At 42.7% G+C, this 16768-nt stretch overlaps 1 protein-coding gene and 1 pseudogene across 1 annotated transcript in view; one reads left to right on the forward strand and one right to left on the reverse strand.

The window, feature by feature from the left end:
- LOC127188391 (high mobility group protein B2-like) overlaps nt 1-15312 on the reverse strand; it is a 29229-nt pseudogene extending 13917 nt beyond the window's left edge.
- Nucleotides 15313-15439: 127 nt separating this feature from the next.
- Nup160 (nucleoporin 160) overlaps nt 15440-16768 on the forward strand; it is a 61082-nt gene continuing 59753 nt past the window's right edge. The window contains exons 1-2 of the mRNA XM_051144067.1: nt 15440-15574; nt 15838-15949. Of these exons, the coding sequence (XP_051000024.1) occupies nt 15475-15574; nt 15838-15949 (212 nt within the window). The 5' untranslated portion in view covers nt 15440-15474. The remainder of the gene's footprint in view (nt 15575-15837; nt 15950-16768) is intronic.

Genomic DNA, 16768 nt, shown 5'->3' on the forward strand with positions numbered 1-16768 from the left:
CTATTTTTGATTTGAACTTTTTCACCCTTTTGAAAGAATGAGCAGAAGGGGTTTGAGGGGGATGGAGTGGTTTTAGTTTTCCAAGACAGGGTTTCTCTGTGTAACCCTGGAACTCACTCTGTAGACAAGACTGGCCTAAAACTCAGAGAGATCTGCCTTCCTCTGCCTCCAAAGGTCTGGGATTAAATGCATGTCCCACCATCACCAGGTGAGCAGAAGAGGTTAAAGAACTTTCCAGAGCAAATGAGAAGAGAAAATCACTAAACAGATTGGGAAATATCTCCACTGATATTTATTGTCATCACTATTTTGCAGAGCAAAGAGCAAAGGTATGACATGTTGGCACAGCAGCAAACAATTGACAGCCCTGAAAGTGCAAAGATAGGACACATGGGAGCGCTCCTCTCCTTTAATCCCAGCACTAAGGAAGCAGAGGACAGCAGGTCTCAAGGCCAGCCTGGCCTACATAGGAAGTCCCACGTCAGTCAGAGCTACACAGTGAGACCCTGTCTCAAAGAAGAAAGAAAGAACAGTATAGAATGAAAAGTGACCATTTATGAGTATTTTGTTTTTTTGAGAGGATTTCACTATGTAGCCTCAAACTCATGACCCTCCTCTTGCCTCTGTCTGAGTGCTGGGATTACACTGTGCATACGGCTGCCGTACAGCGACCACTGTACATTGCTTACAATAAAAAGTATTGTTAGAATCATCTTGGGCTAACAACAATATGTGTGCATGACTGTGTGTGTGTGTGTGTGTGTGAGAGAGAGAGAGAGAGAAAGAGAGAGAGAGAGAGAGAGAGAGAGAGAGAGAGAGAGAGAGAGAGAGGTCTTTGTGATTGTAAATAAAAGCCAACTATTAAATGGGCTTTGATTTTTTTCTCTTTAGGCTGCTCTTTTCTTTCTTTAATCTTTATTTTATTTTTTATGTATGTGAGTGTTTTGCCTGCATGTATGCCCTTGGAAGTTAGAAGAGGATGTCAAATCCCCTAGAGTTATCAGTGGTTGTGAGCCACTGAACTGGTGCTGGGAATTGAACCTGGGTGCTATGATTAACTGCAGAGCTAGCTCTCCAGGCCTGAATGAACTTTATTCTTCGTTGGTTGCTTGAGTTGGTTGACACAAGATCTCACTTTATAGCCCTAGATAGCCTGAGTCTTGCTATGTGGACCATATTTGTCTCAAACTCACAAAGATCTACTGTCCTCTGGCCCCCAAATACTGGGATTAAAGGGTGAACCACCTTTCCCCAGATGAATTGTTGTTCTTTATGTGAGTGTGATTGGGTGGGGAGTGTGTTTAAGTGTGTGTGTTGTGTGAATGTGTGAATGAGTGTGTGCAACTGTGTGTGTGAGTGTGTAAGTGTCAAAATGAATGTGTGGGTGTGAGAGGACACCTTTCAGGAGTTGGTTCTTACCTTCCACCATGAATTCCTAAGGTCACACTCAGGTCATCTACCCCACACTGCAAGCATCTCCACCCACGGAGTTACCTCCCTGGTCACTTTTATGTTCTTCTTTGATTAATGTTAGTCCTAGTTTAATAACAGCTTAACTAGTACTGTTAAGACCACCTACACATCTAACTTCTTGTTCATTTGTTTATTTATTGATTTAAGTTAGTTTGTTAGTTATGATTTTTCAAGACAGAGTTCTTCTGTGTAGCCCTGGATGTCCTTGAACTTGCTTTGTAGATCAGGCTGGCCTTGAACTCAGAGATCCAGCTGCCTCTGTCTCCTAAGTGCTGGGATTAAAGGTGTACTACCACTGCCTGGCTCACATCTTGCTTCTTCTTTTTTTTTTTTTTTTTTTTTTTTCCACATCTTGCTTCTTATTGGTGCTTTCAACTCCACCCGTATGCAACTCTCAAAAATGGATGAGAAATGCATTACACTCAACTCATAGATCCTGTCTGACTCCCTCACACTGACACTCAAAGGGAAAGGGCTCACAAAAACACACTAGAAGACAGACAAGGGTAGGAAGAGCTGAAAGGCTTCACTGGGAAAGACGTGTGTGTGTGTGTGTGTGTGTGTGTGTGTGTGTGTGTGTGTGTGTGTGTGTGTGTGTGGCCAGTCCCTCTAGGAAAGGCAATTGATTATGCTTTTATATGTCATCACTACACTGGTGTTGGGTCATTTCCAGATACACCTGAGCTGGTTTGATAGGCAAAGCCATCTCAGGAAACTAAAAAAAAAAAAACTCTCCTTATTTTGTGAACTTACATTACCACATTTAAAACAAACAAACAAAACCAGGCTCTTACCCCAGCATGGTGGCGTCCACCTTTAAGCCCAGCACTCAGAGGCAGATCACTGTGAGTTTGAGGCCAGCCTGGTCTACAAAGTGAATCTAGGGCAGCCAGGACTACACAGAGAGACCCTGCCTCGAAAAACCAAAACCAACAAAACAAAACAAACAAACAAAAAAAAAAAAACAAAAACCCGGGTCTTACTATATAGATTTAGCTATCCTGTGACTCATTATGTAGACCAGGCTAACCTTCAACTCAGAGAGATCTGCCTGTCTCTGCCTCCCAAGTGCTGGGACAAAGGTATATGCTACCATATCCAAACTATATGAACTGCCTTTCTAAATATATTCATGTAACATTCCAATATTCATCCCTTGGACCCCCTCCAACTTTCAGAAGTTCTTTTCCCACTTTTCTTCCTTAATAAATTTATGGTCACTCTCCTTACTCTAAAAAAATACAAAATAACATAATATTAATTAATCATGGAACAGAGTGCAACATGTTAAAATTTATGGAAAATAAACGAAAAGTGAAAAAGTCAAGACAAAAACACAAAGACGGAAGTGAGAGCAGTGACATACTTCACTTCTCTCACGATTTCTCTTTTTAAATGAAGTTCCTCTTGCAGGGTTATGCGTTAGAGGTTTCCTGGGGAGAACTGAAAAACTCTAGATTGTGTCAGGGCAATTAGTGCACACCTTCGATGCCAGCCTCACTGCTCTAAGACTCCACTTTCTAGAGACCTCTACTCTCCTTAAACAGTGTTCAGGCCGGGTGTGGTGGCGCACGCCTTTAATCCCAGCACTCAGGAGGCAGAGGCAGGTAGATAGCTGTGAGTTCGAGGACAGCCTGGTCTACAAAGTGAGTTCAGGACAGCCAAGGCTACACAAAAAAACCCTGTCTCGAACCCCCCACACACACTCAAAACAAAAACAAAACAAAACAAAACAAAAACCCCATAATGTTCTGCCAGAGCTAGGCATGGTGGCAGATGCAATCACTCTGACTTTGAGGCCAGCCTGGTCTACAGGACAGCTAAGGCTACATAGAGAAACCCTGCCTTGGAAAAAAAGAGAGAGAAAGAGACTGGAGAGATGGCTCTTCTAGAAATCCTAAATTCAATCCCAGTACCCACATGGTGGCTCACAACCATCTATACTGTGATCTGATGCCCTCTTCTGGCCTGCAGGTGTGAGCACTAATACATAAAATTAATTAAATTAAAACAAAACAAGCAGGTGTGGTGGCACATGCCTTTAATCCTAGTACTTGGGAGGCAGCAGTAGGTGGATCTCTATGAGTTCAAGGCCAGCCTGGTCTAGAAATCAAGTCTAGGACAACCAGGGCTGTTACACAGAGAAACTCTGTCTCAAAAAATAAACAAATAAATAAACAAAAACCAAAAGAAAAAGCCGCTGAGGCATGAAACAACAAAAGAAAGAAAGAAAGAAAAGAAAAGAAAAAAGAAACACAAGATATCTAGATATCTGGCTGCATAGCCTATTTGGGGGAAATCATTATAACCCAGTGCCCAACACACAGGAAGGCATACAATTACGACTGAAAGAATAATTATAGGATAAATCAATACGCTTCCAGGAACTTGAAGTTTAGTTATTATGATTAATAGATATACGCCAATATTTAAAAATCTAAAGAAATAGAAAAATAATAAGCATGTTGCACTGTGGCTAGACTTTAAGTCATTGTTACTATAACTAATTATTGAAAGTCACTGGCCAAATGATAGGAAACCACGTTCCTAGAACCCTGAACCTGGAACCTGAATTACTTTACTTATTACAAAATAAAGCAAATTAGATAGAGTGCTCACCGTGAAATAACATTAATTTCCGTTAAAAGAATAGTCACCTAAAAACATCCACTAAGGTTTAGGTGATGTAAAGTGTTGAACAAAGTAGTTTAAAGTATATGCATGAAAATGTCATATGGAGGCGGTTCTGCTGGTGCATGCCTGTAGTCCCAGCACCCAGGGAGGCAGGTGGCTTGCTGTGTGTTGCTGCTAATTTAAAGGTATGGTCTAATGTTTATTATTAGCCCTATAATAATTATGACAGTAGTTCCTAACCTGCTATCAATCAGTAAAAGACCACCTGTTGTATTTTAGACCTGCCTTGGTTCACCTGGGACAGGGCAGATATTAATTCCTAAGCTACTTTCCATCATCTCCCTGCCCCGTCCCACGCCATCTGCTTCTGATAATTTCTTTCGAGCTCCCTCCCATCCGTAATCCCAAGTACTTACTAATGTTCTTCATCTGGGCCAAATCCTCCATCCATGCCAGCCATGTGCTTCTTACTCCACTTCACCCATGGTGACAGCCTCCTTCTTTCTCCTCTTCCCCTGCTGTCTCTCTTTCCCAAGATCCTCTTCCTCCCCAAGCCCGAGAACCTTAGCCACACATACTCCAGGTGCCTCGCCTTTTTTGTTTTGTTTTGTTTTTTGAGACAGGGTTTCTCTATGTAGCTTTGGCTGTCCTGGACTTGCTTTGTAGATCAGGCTGGCCTCGAACTCACAGAAATCCACCTGCTCTGCCTTCTGAGTGCTAGGACTAAAGGCATGCGCCACCAAGCCTTGTGTGTCAGCTTTTTTTTTAAAGATGCATTTATTATTATGTATATAGTCTGCTTGTACCCCTGCTGGCCAGAAGAGGGCATCAGATCACATTACAGATGGTTGTGAGCCACCATGTGGTTGCTGGAAATTGAACTCAGAACTTCTGGAAGAGCAGTCAGTGCTTTAAACAGCTGAGCCATCTCCCCAGCTTTTTATTCCTGGTCAAGCAGGAATAGGCTTTGAGGCAAGTATGTATCTCCATCATATACTCCCATGGCCCTCTTTTATCCCCATCCTGGTGTACCCTTTCCTCTTGCCAGCAAGTTCCTCCCATACGTTCATGGCTTTTCTGCATGTGTCACCCACTGAGTTTGATTAGGGTTGCTTCAATGAGCATGAGGAATAGGACTATTTACAGGAGCACGGCAACTAACCAGTAACTACAGCACTGAGGAAAATTACTCCAGCCTCTCAGTAGCCACTAACTCTACCTACAGTTCCTCAGGGAAGGGTAGGGCTTCACGAACCCACCCATGATGGAATATTGAAAGGTGCGCTCTCTCTCTCTCTCTCTCTCTCTCTCTCTCTCTCACACACACACACACACAGAGAGAGAGAGAGAGAGAGAGAGAGAGAGAGAGAGAGAGAGAGAGAGAGAGAGTTTCTCTGTGTAACCTTGGCTGTCCTGGAACTCAGAGATCTGCCCAAGAGCTGGGATTAAGGGCATGCACCACTACTGCCCAGGTGACAGGCCGTCTTTTGTGTGGTAACCACAGATATTATGATTTCATGAGAGCATCCACCACAATGTGTATCCAGGAGGCAGTGTTTTTACAGCACTCCTCCAAATTCTTTATCTCTTACATTCTTTCTGCCCTGATAGATATTTTGAATATGTGGTGAAAATGACACTAAAGTCAGGTTCCCCAAAACATATCCCACTTAGTATGTAGAGCAGGCTGGCCTTGAACTCACAGAAATCTACCAGCATCTGCCTCCTGAGTGCTGAGCTAAAAATTGCATCACCACAGCCACCAACAAGTATTTTTTTTTTTTAGATGTGTTTATTTATTATGTATACAATGTTCTGCCTGCATGTGTGCCTGCCCACCAGAAGAGGGCATCAGATCACATTATAGATGGTTGTGAGCCACCATGTGGTGGCTGGGAATTGAACTCAGGACCCCTGGAAGAGCAGACAGTGCTCTTAACTTTGGCAGCATCTCTCCAGCCCACAGATATTCTTTTTAAAGAGATTTTTAAAAATTAAAATTGTGTGTGTGTGTTGTGGGGCTCATAGACCATGCCTCCAGGGGAACTGGCACAGAACTGCTAAGATGAAGTATGTTCAAACCCCAGAAATCTCACGTTTGAGACTTAAGATCTCATCCTGAGAAGGTGTGGGACACAGCTCTCTCAATGTTTTCTGTGTGCCTGCCTCAGGAGCACATGACACAGCCCCAAGGTTACAGGTGGACAGTCAAGGTTACAGGTCAGTCACATAAGCTTGTTTCCTGTTATCCTTCCCCATGCAAATACAGCATTGCCAGCATCCTAGTTCCAGCCAATGATACACAGTCATTATTAAACCTCTCCCACTGCCCAAGGTTTATAAGTCCCTGTTTCACTTGAAATAAACAGGCAAGCAGCCAGGCGTGGTGGCGCACACCTTTAATCCCAGTACTCTGGAGGCAGAGGCAGGTAGATAACTGTGAGTTGGAGGCCAGCCTGGTCTACAAAGTCATCCAGGACACACTACACAGAGAAATCCTGACTCAAAAAACAAAAACAAAAAACAACAAAACAAAACAAAACAAAAAAGAAAGAAAAGAAAAAGAAATGAAATGAAATGAGCAAGCACCATCTATTTTAGCAGTGACCATCTGAGACTCGCCTTTTATTCTGGAGAAAGAAGGGCTCCCCTCTGTGGAAGGACTGCAGGCTTTGTCCCAAGTGAAAGCAGTCTTGGCGGGGAGGGATCCTGACCAAGACCAGCCATTGCACACCAGAAAGAGAGAGAGAGAGAGAGAGAGAGAGAGAGAGAGAGAGAGAGAGAGAGAGACGCAGGCAGAGAGGAGAGGAGGCTGCAGTTTTTTTGGAGCAGGATCGCACATGGATTTGGGGAGACGACCAACTTACAGGCTCAACCAGCATCCAGGCCAGAGATGCCTGGGGATCCGTCCTGTGGAACAGATCCCGGAAGGTTTACTCTTGTTTCCCTTTAACCCTTTCCCCCTCTTGTATAGGATAGTTAGATTGTATAATAAAGTCTAATTGTTAAGAAACAGAGACAAAAAGTGGCACACAACGTGGGGCCCGATGAGTTCTGTAACCTTTAAATGGTATGAGGAAAGATTCAAAATTCGAACATACAGAAATGCTATTTCAGGGTATGAGCAAAATCACAACTATCACTGCAAAACTCTTTCCTGCTTTATACTTAGAGGGAATTCTCTGTTTTTTCGTTGTTCTTTTATTGTATTTCATTCTTAGAAGGATTAAAAGAAAGGCTAATAAGATAGAAAAGCCAGAAGGGTAAATTCTACCCTATTGGAAAAGATTGCAGATTTGGCTGGACAGATGGAAAGAATAAGGAAAGAAAATGAAGGGATGGGAAAGCAAATAGAGTGATGAAGAACAGAAAATAGAGAGACCGGAAAGCCAGAAAAAACCAGAAGAGTCAATAAGCTCTATCCTTTTGGAAAGAATTACTGACTTGACTGAACAAATGGGCAAAATGCAGAAAAAACTGGAAGGGCTGGAAAAGCAGAAGGCACCTTTGGTTAAAAAGGATGGAGAAGGTCAGACACCAGAGGAAAAGGAAGGCAGACAGACCAAAGGGTCTTTGGAGGAAAATGTCCTGATGGAGGACACCTCCAGAGTCACCCAGACACCTTCAGCTTTTCCAGTCACTATAAGACATGTGCCTGCGCAAAATGGTGCTGAGGGTTATGACGAAATGGCCTGGCATCCTGTAGACATGATGGATTTAAAACATTTTAAGAAATCCATCATCAAATATGGTATGCACTCTGCCTTCGTTAAACAAATGTTAAACCGCTGGGCCATGAAGAATAGACTTGTTCCCCAAGATTGGAAAAATTTAGTTTCAGCGGTATTGGAAGCAGCACAACAGTTACAGTGGTTGTCATGGTGGCAAGCAGAGGCTGTAAGAATAGACTAAGAAAATATGACAAGGCAAATAAATATTAATAGACATCAATTGCTTGGTGAAGGACAATATACTAACTTAAGAGAACAAGTTCAATCTGAAGATAGAATGATTGAACAATGCCGTATTGCAGCCTTGAGAGCTTAGGAGCTGGTAGAGGAACCTGGGAAAACCACTATTCCATTTACTAAAGTGTTCCAAGGACCTGCGGAACCCTTCACAGAATTTTTGCAGAGATCCGCTATGGATAGAGTGTTGCTAGATTCTGATTCTAAACAGGCATTAAAATTTATCATGGCTTATGAGAATGCAAATACTTAATGTAAGAGAGTGCTTAGACCATTAAAGGAAAGAGGCTCTCCATTAGGTGAGTGGGTAAAGGAGACAGTTAATATTAACTCTCGGGAGTATCAAAACAATATTGTAGGATAAGCTATAGCCAGAGAGCCCAGATCCCATTATACCCTGTGCTAATTGGTCATGTGCAAAGAAACTGTAGAGATAAAAAGCACAATAACCCAGAAGAAAACATAACTTTTAGGAGAGAACAAGGAGGTTCTGGCCATGATAGTAATGAGATGTTAAGACTTCCAGGGTACTGTAGTCGCTGTGGGAAAGGGAAACATTGGTCTCGGGATTGTCAATCTAAAAGAGTTGTGCAAGGCAATATCTTGCCGACGGGAAATGGCAGGAAGGGCCCATTGGCTCTGGGCCCTGTAAACAATGCCAGCCGAATTCCCTTGGCCAGTCCAGAAGTGACAAACCCGTAGGAAAACAGGAACTGAGTATTAGTGATTTAATGCATGCTACTGAAGGCAGTGCAGCCTTGGATCTGGCTTCAAATATGTCTCTTACCCTATCTCCACAGGTTGAATGTTACAAATTAAATACTGGTATTTTTGGTCCTTTGCCTTCAGGCACAGTAGGAATGATTCTGGAGAGAAGTGGGCTGACTTCTCATGGTTTTATTGCACATCCCAGTATTAGAGATGGAAATTCTGAGGAGGAAATAAAAATCGTGGCATGTGTAAAGAAGGAGATGAAAATTAATGCCAGGGATAGAATTGCTCAACTCCTACTGTTTCCTTACATTAAGGGCAAAGCCGCTCCAGTGGAAAGGACTGGTGCGTTCGGAAGCACAGGGACCCGTGTGTTCTGACAAACAGTAATTAATGATCAGAGACCTAAGTTAATTATACAATTAAATGGTGTTAAAATAGAAGGCTTAATGGACACAAGAGCCGATGTCTCAATAATGTGTCAGAAGTCTTGGAACCCAACTTGGCCACTTCAGAAGGTTTATACAGAAATTATAGGAATTGGTAAGTGATCTCAAATAAAACAGTGTGCGGTGGTTTGATTATATGGGACCAGAAGGGCAGACAGGGAGGCTGAAACCCTCTGTGGCTGACATTCCTATAAATCTATGGGGAAGAGACCTCTTACAATGGGGTACTCAGATTAATATTTCTCCAATTACAGAGATAAACAATGTTGAAACTAGGGGTTAATTGGTATCCGCTGCTGGGGAAGAAATTAATGTAAGTGATCAGGGGCGACCACAGGCTATGACCACTTTTCAACCTCCGAACTCTTCAGGTTTAGAGAGTCCAAATTTATAAGAGGGGCCCCTGCTGAGATACCAACAGCCCTGCCCCTAAAATGGATTTCAAACAGACCTATATGGCAGGAGCAGTGACCCTTAACAAAAGAAAAGTTACAGGCACTTCACTGTTTTCTGAAAGAGCAGATGGAGGCTCAACACATTGAAGAATTTTCCAGTCCCTGGAATTCCCCTGTGTTTGTGGTAAGAAAGAAATCAGGTGAATTGATAACGGATTTGAGGGCCATAAACAAGGTGATTCAACCCATGGGTTCGCTTCAACCTAGAATTCCTTTGCTTTCCTTGTTACCTAGGTCTTGGCATTTAATTACAATTGATTTAAAAGATTGTTTTTTCACCATACCTCTACATGAGAAGGACAGGAAAAGGTTTGCCTTCTCAGTACCTACTCTGAACAGTAATTCTCCAATGAAGAGATATCATTTGAAGGTACTTCCACAGGGAATGTTGAATAGCCCAACTTTATGCCAGTATTTTGTGCAACAACCATTAGAAATAATTCATAGGCAGTTTCCTCAATCTATCATTTATCATTACATGGATGATATTCTGCAAGCTGATTCTGATCCTAATGTTTTAGAAAAAATGTTTCAGGAAGCACAAAGAATTCTGCCATGCTGGGGAGTATAGATTGCTGTAGAAAAAATACAAAGAAGAGATTCAATTACCTATTTAGGCTATAAAATAACTGAACAAAAAAATTGACCACAAAAGGTACAGATCCGTAGAAATCAATTGCAAATTCTTAATGACTTTCTTTTTTTTTTTTTTTAAGATTTATTTATTTATTATGTATACAGTGCACGTCAGATCACATTATAGATGGTTGTGAGCCACCATGTAGTTGCCGAGAATTGAACTCAGGTCTTCTGAAAGAGCAGTCGGTGCTCTTAACCGCTGAGCCATCTCTCCAGCCCCCTCTTAATGACTTTCAAAAATTATTGGGAGATATTAACTTGTTAAGGTCTACATTCGGGTTAGCTGCCTATGAGTTAAGTAACTTGTTTCAAACATTACAAGGTGATTCAGATTTAAACAGCCTAAGGTGTCTAACCACTGAAGCAGAAAAGGAGTTAATTCTGGTAGAGCATAAACTTCAAAAGGCATATATGGATAGAATTGATCCTGAACTTGGTTGCATTCTGGTTATTTTGCCTTCGAAATATTCTCCTCCTGGGCTTCTTATGCAAAGGGAAGACAGAACCATAGAATGGATATTCCTGGCTAATAAACAAAGCAAAAAAATTAAAAAACATACATAGAGAAAATTTCTGAATTGATTACAAAGGGAAGAATAAGGTTGTGCCAACTGTCAGAGATGGACCCGGCAGAAATTGTAGTGCCTCTTACTGATTCTGAGATTATGTCATTATGGGTAATTAATGAAGATTGGCAAAGAGCTTGTAGTAACTATTTGGGAGACATTAACAATAGATACCCAAAAAGCAAACATATATAGTTTATTAAAAAAAATAACTAATTGGATCCTTCCAAGTATTGTAAAGAGCTCACCAACCTCAGGAGCACCCACCTTCCTCACTGATGCAAATAAATTGGGTATGGCTGGTTATAAGTCTGATAAAATGACTAAGGTGATTAAAAGCCCATTTACATCAGTTCAAAAATCAGAATTACATGCAATATTTATGGTATTGTTAGATTTTCTTGAATCTCTTACTATATAATTACTGACTCTCAATATGCTGAAAGATTTGATTTGCATATAAAAACTGCCAAATTTACTCCTGATAACTCAGAATTAACTACATTATTTATAAAACTGCAACAGGTCATCAGAAACAGAAATTATCCCTTATATATTACTCATATTCGATCCCATACAGGTTTACCATGTCCATTGTCCCAAAAAAAGGAAGAGATTGACAAATTATTGATAGGTAATGTATTCGAAGCCTCAAAATTTCATGAAAAACATCATGTTAATGGTAAAGGGTTAAAGAAAAGATTCCCTATCACTTGGCATCCCCAGTAGGTGGGGTGAGTGTTTTTGGTGGGTTGCCAATACTCATTTTTGCCTAAGGGGGTTAGCTATAAATTAACAAAAGTCTCATTTGGGGATTTCTTTCTTCTATCTTTCTTTCTCTCTTATCTTTCTATCCCATCTAATATTAAAGAAAAGGAGGGAGGAAGGGAGGATATAGGCTTATAGAACAAAAGGCAGATTATTGAATCTACTAGCTTCATAGATCTTACGTTGGTATTGTAGATTGATGAAAATTTAAGACTTTTGATTGATGGAAATGTAAGACTATTTTATTCAACTTTTGCTTCACATTGATAAAAACTTAAATTGTATATTGTTATTTTTTGCCTTATGTATTGTGTTATATGTTGATAAAATATTATATATTGTATGTTAGTAGAAACTTAAGATCATTTTGTTCAATGTTTATTTAATGTATTATTCATGTGCCACTCCTTCGAAAAGGTAATGTCTTATGAAAACTATTAATAACCTATTCAGGAAGATCGGAGATAAAAGTTGGTATTTAGTTACCTATAAATCTTACTAGATACTAATTTACTTGGTCATACAGCTGGTTTGTTTAGTTTGGGATCCTGACAGAGACAGGACATTGCATGCCCAAGGGAGATGCAGGCAGAGAGGAGAGGAGATGGCTGCAGTTTTTGGAGCAGGATCTCATGTAGATTTGGAGAGATGACCAGCTTACAGGCTCAACCAGCATGCAGGTCAGAGACACCTGGGGATCCGTCCCGTGGAACAGATCCCGAAAGGTTTACTCTTGTTTCCCTTTAACCTTTTTCCCCTCTTGTATAGGATAGTTGGATTGTATAATAAAGTCTAATTACTAGGAAACTGAGCCAACACCCCTCCTTCTGGATCCCCAGGTGCTGTGAGGCAGATGCCCCATTTGTCAGCTTGGACCTCTCAAAGCCCCCAGCTCTTGACACTTGGATCAGCCCTGGAACCTGTGTTCTAGTGTTTACCAGACGAGATGCTTGCCTCAGGTCTAGTCAGCATCTATTTCTCAGGGTGGACCGAGTTCAGAACTTCAAAACTAAGGGGGCTGGTGAAAATCTATCCCTGACTGACTATAACGCCACTGACCTTAAGAGTGTTAGTACTAGGAGAGATTGTGAAGATTGGTGAAATAACACTATCTTCTGAGGGCTGGAGAGATAGCTTAGTAGTTAAGAGCACTAGCTACTGTTCCAGAGAACCCAGGTTCAATTCCCAGCACCCACATGGCAGTTCAACACTGTCTGTAAATCTGTTGTTGTTCTAACACCTTCACAGGGGTACACATGCAGGCAAAACATCAATGCTCATAAAATAAAAATTAACAAAACAAGAAAACACTCTCCTCTGATAAACAAGGCCCAAATATGTTTCACGATTTGCCAAAAGGCAAGAAGCTAGCTGAGAGAGACCTAGAACTTGATCCCAAGTCTTCTATTACTTAGCTGATACTGTCCGATATTTCATCATCAAGTTTGGAACTTAGCCCTTCCTCTGCATGCTTCCCCTTCCCAAATTCTTTCTACCTCTTGATTTTCAGCCGAGAGCCTTTCCTCGGTGTGTATGTGTGCCCGTGTGCGTGCGCACGTGTGTGTGTGTGTGTGTGTGTGTGTGTGTGTGTGTGTGTATGTGTTGTCCCTCTTTTAAAAAGTCTCTGAGGCAGAGATTTGCACACAGGAAGAAGCACATAAACTGTTTGCAGAACAGCATTGCTAGGAGAGTAGAGAAAGCAGGATTAGCCAGAGAGAGGGGGATGGGGGGCTGAGGGGATAAGTCTAATCAGGGCTTGGTTTTGGTGAAGAGAAATGACAGTATGGCATTTGTGCATTTAGAGGAATAACTTGGGAAAAATAAAAAAATTAAAGGTGCTAAAACAACCGTTTGACCTAAGATAGAAGCACGAAGAGTATCTCTCTGTAAGCTCAGAGGCAGTTCACCGTACAGAAACAGAAGAGTATCTCTCTGTAAGCTCAGAGGCAGTTCACCGTACAGAAACAGAAGCATCACGGTGCAAATGCTGGTAGTGGGAAGCACGGCTGCAGGGCAAGCCATCTATTTTTGGGGGGTGGTCAAGATAGGGTGTCTTTTCTGTGTAGCTCTGGCTGTCCTGAAACTTGCTCTGTAGATCAGGCTGGCCTTGACTTCAGAAACCTGCCTGCCTCTGCCACCTGAGTGCTGGGATTAAAGTTGTGAGTCACCACGGCCTCGCACAAGTGGGTGTGTGTAGGTGTGGTCTACAAGTACATATGTCTTTTTGCATGAGCACATGCATGTGTAGGCCAAAAGTTGAGTGTCTTTCTGGATCCCTCTCTGCCTTATACAGAGGCAGGGGCTCTTACCTAAAATCAGAGCTCATTCATTCAGCTAGTCTGGCATTTACGTGGGTGCTGTGGACCCAAACTCATGCTTACATAGCAAGCCCTTTTACTTGCCAAACTGTTTTGTTTTTTGTTTGTTTGTTTGTTTGTTTGGTTTTGGGGTTTTTTTGTTTTGTTTTGTTTTGTTTTGTTTTGTTTTGTTTTGAGACAGGGTCTTAGCCTCTGCCTCTCAAGTGCTGGGATTAAAGGGGTAGGCCTTGATCTTGACATAAATTGGGAGGATGACCTAGAACTCCTGATCCATTTGCTTCCAAAAGCTGTCGTGTACTACTGTGCCCACCCAGCTTGACTGCTTTAATTTTCAAAGTAAGCTAAGATTGAGAATAAGAAAGGTGTGGGCAGTTACAATTAGAAAATACCCATTAAGGCAAGAAGGCAAGAAATGGACAAGGGAAATGTGATTGCTGGGACAGAATTATGGAGCTGCACAATCTGATGGAGATGCCAAGGGACATGTTCGGCTCTAAGTTTGGATTGAAGTTGTAGCTAGTTTTATTTACTCGTTCATTCACAACGTCTCACTACGTAGCCCCAGCTGGCTTCGAATGAGTAATCCACCTGCCTCAATCTCCAGAATGTTAAGAAATTACAGGGGGGAAAAGCAAAACAAAAAATTCCTTGCACGTTTGCAAATTGAATGGCATTTTTGGTAACCTCAGGAGGTTGCAGCATTGTTTAATTCAACACATCCGACCTGTGTCGGTCACAATGGCACATGCCGGTAATTCTAGTGCTAAAAAGGGAGGTGCCATCTCAAAACAAGTATTAGTTCTATGTGGGTGTGTAAAAAAGTCTCGCAAAAATGCCAACACAAGGGCTGAAGCGATGGCTCATAGGTTTAAGAGCACTGGCTGCTCTTCCAAAGGTCCTAGGTTCAATTCCCAGCAACCACATGGTGGCTCACAACCATCTGTAATGAGATCTGGTGCCCTCTTCTGTAGCGCAGTTGTATATGGAGGAAAAACACTGTATACATAATAAGTATTTTTTTTTTTAATGCCAATACAAAAGGTCCCTTTTCCATTCAATCTTCCTCCCTGTTTCGCTGAACTTGATAAAGAGGCTGGGTGACAACTTACACAACAACCTGACGGCGAGGAAGGTGACCCGTACTGAGTAGCCCTGGCTGAGGACACTGGCCCGTCAGGCCTCTTCTCCACCGCCTGTCCCCGCCAGCTTTTCAAAATGGAATCACATACAGCCCCGCCCCTTGCTCGAAGCCACCGGGAAAGGGCGCCGCCGCCGCTGGCCACTCCGAGGTGCCCGCGCGCCGAAGCGTCTTCCTCCCTCGTCAGCCTCATTCTCGCGGTGAAAGCCCGCCGCTGACCGTCAGACCCGCGCTCTTCAGCCAGCCAAAGCTGACCAGACCCGGCGCGCCCATAACACCGCGCCACACCCCCGGAAGTGACGACAACGACGCGACCCGCCCTTGTCCCGTCGGGCCTCGCGGCAACGGCGGGAAGATGGCGGCGGCGGGATCCCTGGAACGGAGCTTCGTGGAGCTGAGCGGAGCGGAACGCGAAAGGCCCAGGCACTTTCGGGAATTCACAGCCTGCGTCATTGGTACGGAAAGGGCTTGGGGGAGCGGGAGCCATTGTTTTCTTCTCTGGCTTTTCACTTAGGCCGTTGGTCTCCGCCCTGGTTTATCCAAGTCCACATGCCTAAAGCCTGGGCATCACAGCCTCGTTTTTGCCTGACTTCTTTCTCCTTTTCCTACTTCCTTTTGTATGCACCGTCAGTCCCTTGCACTCTTCTTCCTCAGCACGCTTCAGTGCCTGTCATACCCCGACAACCACGAGTGCAAACCGACCACGTTCATTTTGCAGGGACTGCAAACGCTGTGTTTGGATCGGTGAAATACAGTGAGAGTGCGGGAGGCTTCTGTTATGTGGAAAGTGGCAAGTTGCTCTCCGTCACCAGAAACAGGTTCATTCATTGGTGAGTGCTGCATTCCCCCCATGCCCTACACAGATGTAGCGTTGTCTGATGGACGAATATTCATGTTCCTGTGCCAAGTCACACGTCTAGCAGTAATCCACACATAGGAAAAGCGAACCAGTGCCTTCAGTTAATGTCAGAATCAGTGCTAGGGGAAGTATTCACGAATCAGGATAAACACAAAGGAATATAGTTGAGATACAACACTGAAGACCCATTTAAAACATGAATTCATAGTGTCCTCGTCGTCTTTGAAGCTTCATTCTGCTGATGACATTAAGCTTGTACGTGTCATGCATGTACCAGGAAAAGGTGCGAGATATTGTAGCTATGTAAGAATAGATATATAGTGGATGCCGCTTTTGTTGTTTCCGTTTTACAGGCAAACTAATGATATAGCATAGGTATATAAATGCAGATTTTCATGCTTGCCCCAGAGAAAAGTCTGTGAGAAGCTAATGGGACAATCAGATGTCACTGGGAGGGGAAGGGGAGGGTGTAGAAAGTCACAGTTAAACTGAGATCTGAAGGATCAAAAACGTTAGCTAGGCTCGGGCAAAGAGGAATCCAGTAGATACCGTGGAAAAGATTAGACAGAACTTGAGAGCTGGATTAGAGAGGAGTCCCGGGGCGAGAGAGTCTGAATACCAGAGAAAATCTGAAAAAAGGAAGGTGGGTGAAGAAAGAATATACCTGAGGAAGTCAGTGTCTTGACTGAAAGAGACTTGGTTTTGAGGGCAAGGATGCAGATGGGATGGTTGGTAAGGTGATGGGAAGTTAGGCTCCTGAACTTTGGAGGAATCTCCTCACATTCCTGAC

Source organism: Acomys russatus, chromosome 4 (assembly GCF_903995435.1).
Source record: "Acomys russatus chromosome 4, mAcoRus1.1, whole genome shotgun sequence".
Taxonomy (NCBI): domain Eukaryota; kingdom Metazoa; phylum Chordata; class Mammalia; order Rodentia; family Muridae; genus Acomys; species Acomys russatus.